Genomic DNA, 5000 nt, shown 5'->3' with positions numbered 1-5000 from the left:
CCACTTCCAGGTGCAGAAAAAATAATTTGGATTTCTGACGTTTTTGTGATTTGTTTTGTCTCTTTTGGGAGTTATGGAGAAACTGGGAATCTGAGCGACCCAAAAGTCCGCGGAACTGGACTAAAACTGGCCGCCGATTGGTCCGCATCTTCCCCATCTTCCGCCCCGGTGTAGCTCCCGGTGCTTCGGTACAATGTTCCACCACAGCAACACCAAGAAATGTTTCACCATAGAGTCTCTGGTGGGGAAGGAGGCGAGCAGACACGGCTCCGGCGGCGGCTCCGGGGACGAGCCCATCCGGCCCACGGCGCTTCGGTTCCCGGAGTCCCTGCACCCCGCTGCCGTCTTCGGCTCGTGCTTCCAGGGCAGCGGCGGGCGGACTTTGTACTCCGCGGGGCCGGACATGGTGATCCAGGAGGCCGGGGCGCACGGGCTGCAGATGCCGCCGCAGAGCTTCTTCAGCCCGCAGCACCGGGACGCGCTCAGCTTCTACCCCTGGGTGCTACGGAACCGGTACCTGCACGGACACCGATTCCAAGGTGAGCCCGACGGTGCACTTTAGCATCCATATAAATATATAGATCTGACCAATAGCATAATATATTATTAATAATATTTGTGCCTCATTCTTGCACATTCTAAGTAACAGAAACATATTTTTTTCTAAGCGCATACATTATATTTATGTATTAAATTCTGAATTTATTGTTAAGTTAATGATCACTTTAAAAGCTTTAGGAGATTGCAGGTCATGCTGGGAGTTAATGGACATGATGACTTGATCACAGTACTGAAATCAGTACTGCAAAATACATTTTTAACTTTATAATATTTATATATTTCACAGTTTTTCCCCGCTAAGGTTTGTGGAAGATTTCTACGTTTTTTTTTTTTTTTTTTTTTAGCGAAAACGTTTACTAAAAACCGCTTTTTTTTTCAAGAATAAAATGTGCAATTTAATATATTTTTAAACGTTTATCATCTCTATATATCAATATATATTTCAGAGGTCCCCCCCCACACAAAAAAAAAAATAGTTTGTGGAATATTAAGACGTTTTGGGAGAAATGTTTGAGGCGTCAAAACCTCCAGAAAATATCACGTGTTAAAAAAGACAAAATTATATGAAATATAATTTAATTTTTTGTTTTTGCAGCAGACAGAAAAAAGGAAAATTTAGGCTAAAAAAAACCCGAAGCATGTCGCAGTAAAAATATATTTTTTTCACATTTCGCTTGTTCCTCATAAAGGGTTGTGGGAGATTTAGACGCCAAAAACAGCAGAAAATGACTAAGCCCCCACCCGGACAATTAGCACTACCCCTCCCAAACTATCTATTTATTTATTTACGGATGTAAAGACGGTAATTAGACCTATACATAGCCAGATTCTACACATACACTTATTCTTACTACTCATAATGTTACCACACCGCGCACAGCTGTACATATCTGTCTATGTGGGTCATACTGAACATCTGTTTTTCTTGTTATATATTCTGTTAATACACTGCATACATCTATATTATTCCTACTACTATTGTAATGTTAGTGCTACTACATTGCACATGTTGTTCAGACACTGGTCATATTACATAGCCATATGTATTCTGCTCTTATAAGGTAACTGCTAATACACTGCACATATTTAGATTTAATTTATATTACTCTAAACCACCTTCTGTAAACCAACTGTGCACTACTATACACTATATTCTGTTAATACATTGCATATATCTATATCTATATTATTCTTACTACTATTATAATGTCACATTACATAGCCATATTTATTTTGCTCTTTTAACACTGCACTAGATTTGTTGTCCTGTCTATGCACCACCTATATACTATATATATATATATATATATATATATATATATATATATATATATATATATATATGTTTATGTATATATATATGTATATATATATATATATATATATATATATATATATATATATATATATATATATATATATATGTATATATATATATATATACAGTACAGGCCAAGTATATCGCATTGCACTTTTCTGCTTTTTTTTGCACTTCTGGTTGGACACAAACTGCATTTTGTTTTCTTTGTATTCGTACACTCTGCACAATGACATTACAGTTGAATCTAATCTAATCTAATATAATATAATCTAAAAATCTAAAAACACAGTCCCAGCCCAGGAGCTGTCCCCCCCCCCCCCAGGGCTGGGAGAGAGTGAGACGTTTTTGGGGGAAAGATTTTGGCTCCTAAACTCAAGAAAATGGGACGTTTTCAAATAAAATCAATGCAAGTCCAATCACATGAGGGTTGATTGAGTTTAATTTTGATGCAGAATTTTCTCCTGAATGTTTGTGGCACATTGAGATGCTTTTGGGAAAGATTTTGGCTCCTAAACTAAAGAAAATGTGACGTTAAAATTAAAAATAGTTACCATAAGTGTGTCTGAAACGTTGGGGAATCTGGAGCAGATGATTACAGACACAAGGTCCATGTCCAGGCATTAGATCTGGATCTTTTTGGCCTTTTATTTTTAATACTGTGTTTATTGGTAATAATAATACGTTTTACAGATCTATGGAATGCAAATAACCATTTTTCCCTTTTTTAAGGTGGATAAAAAAGAGACAAACAATTATAATAATGAAAATCTGAGAAAATAAAACACAAAATAGATGAATATACACATAGTATATATAAATATAGTATACATACATATAGTATTCATACACCTGCATAAATTAATAAATCAATAATTATCAATAAATAATATAATAATATCAATAATAGTTGCTTACCAGTTCTATATGAAAGGATTAACTGATGCGATGTAAAAAAAGAATAAAATAAATATATATCTGAATACACTTCTAATGATGACTAGGGACTAATAGTGGCATGGGAGGAGAGTTAAAGCTTGGATTCAGCGTAGAGGCCTTTTTTTTGACACTTTTGGCACTGATTTTGCCGCGTAACAACTTGTTACCTCTAGTTTTACACTCAAGTTTTTTGAATTTATGGTCAATTCACCTCGTGTAGCCTATATGAAATTATATCTAAATTTTGAGTTAAAAAAGCAGAAATTATGAATGATTTAGACACATTTTTAACATCAGAGGAACGTATGATGATGGGTCATTACAGACTGTCAAAGTGAAGTCAGAATAATGCTATGAAATTAAATAAAACGGCCCAAAAATTCAATAAAATTAGTAAACTTTACCGTAAAATGTGACTTGTGAAGAGCGTTTAGTGGAACCTTTCTTGTTACTTTTGGTCAATTTGGTTGAAAGAAAGCCCAAATGCTCTGATATGGAAACTTTGAAAAATGCGTCAAAGACCCGAGGACACCAGGAGGGCTAATGGGCTTTAGGGAGTTATCCTGCTGCACAGGTGTCAAACTGGAGGCCCGAGGGCCAAATCCGGCCCCTCGCAGGTTTTGATCCGGCCCGCATTCCAGTTTAGGTTCACGATAAATTCCGGCCCACCTAGTTTTTGTCATTTTTTCCAAACATTTTTGTTGCTTTTTTATTTTTGACACCTTTTCTGGCGGTTAATGCGCTTTTTTTCAATGCTTTAGGCACTTTGTTTTATAGATTTTGATGCTTTTTACGTTGTTTTTTGCACTCTTTCAGACAATTTTGACGCTGTCTTTCGGCCTTTTTCCAACTGTTTTGGCGCTTTTTTCCAACGTATATTTGTCGCTGGCTGAGGAACTTTTCTGCCGAACTTTTTTAGGGCTTTATGAGGCCCAAAATATAAGTGAGAAGACTACAGTATATGATAATTGCAAGAATACAGTCAAAATATTTCACTTTTTCTCTTAAATAAAAGCATGTCAATAAACTCTACATCTGGCCCTTGTTGGGAAACATTTTGGCCCCAAACTCAAGAAAATGTCCCTGTTTTTAAAAAATAAATAAATGCAATTTCACATAATTTAGCATAACATTTTCAATTTTGAAATAGATTTACTGTTGATCGATGTATTACATTGCATATAATTGAAAAACAATCGACAAAAATCGGAGAAGCTTAAAATATGTTTAAAAAAGAATCTGACATTTTTTTTTAAACGTTGACTAAAAAGTAAACAGCACCTCAGCTGCTGACTGCAGCAGTGTGATACGTGTCAACACACACACACACACACACACACACACACACACACACACACACACACACACACACACACACACACACACACACACACACACAGATGAAATGTGCAAAAACAAAAAGCAGCAACATGTCCAGTGTACATCTTTACACGTGCAGCACAAACACACACTTAATGCCAACGCACGCACACGCATTTTTTACTGGATTTTACCGGAAACTTTTTTTGCTCTAGGGGGAAACACACACACACACACACACACACACACACACACACACACACACACACACACACACACACACACACACACACACACACACACACACACACACACACACACACACACACACTGAGACACTCTCTGACAGGGAAATCTTGTACTTTTTACTGCAGTAAATATCTAACAGTTTATAATCAGCTGATAAACTTTGATGTATTACAGATTAAACCATCATGCAAAGTTTTAAATCTTAACAGCCCAAAAAAGAGCTGTTACCTAGGTGATAGGTGGATGTGATTATTTTATAATGTCCAAAATGTTGAAAGAAAAGTGACAAAAAACTTGGATCAAAAAACAGTTTAAAGAAGGAAAGAATGCAACAATATTCCACAAAAAAGTGACATAAACATCCCAAAATGTCATAAAAGTGATAAAAAAAAAAATCATTTAACATCATCTTGGAGAAACGAAACGTTAATTTTTAATTACAGACAAAACGTGCAGCCTAATTTATTCACATTGGGAGCCCAAAACGTCTCTGAGTTTTAGGAAAGTTTCCAGTTTGGGTGGATTTTAGCAGATTTGATTTCAGTCACTTTGTGCCTTTTTCTTTTAAATATGATTCATATTTCTTGTTTAGTTTACTTCAATCCAACTTTAT

General features: G+C 35.9%; 1 protein-coding gene across 1 annotated transcript in view; it reads left to right on the top strand.

Moving 5' to 3' along the window:
* emx3 (empty spiracles homeobox 3) overlaps window positions 1-5000 on the top strand; it is a 40604-nt gene that overhangs the window by 108 nt on the left and 35496 nt on the right. Inside the window, exon 1 of the mRNA XM_028589784.1 lies at window positions 1-539. This exon is cut by the window's left edge and continues 108 nt beyond it. Within this exon, the coding sequence (XP_028445585.1) occupies window positions 194-539 (346 nt within the window). The 5' untranslated portion in view covers window positions 1-193. The remainder of the gene's footprint in view (window positions 540-5000) is intronic.

This window comes from Perca flavescens, chromosome 10, assembly GCF_004354835.1.
Source record: "Perca flavescens isolate YP-PL-M2 chromosome 10, PFLA_1.0, whole genome shotgun sequence".
Classification (NCBI taxonomy): domain Eukaryota; kingdom Metazoa; phylum Chordata; class Actinopteri; order Perciformes; family Percidae; genus Perca; species Perca flavescens.
This window is presented reverse-complemented; position numbering and strand designations above follow the sequence as displayed.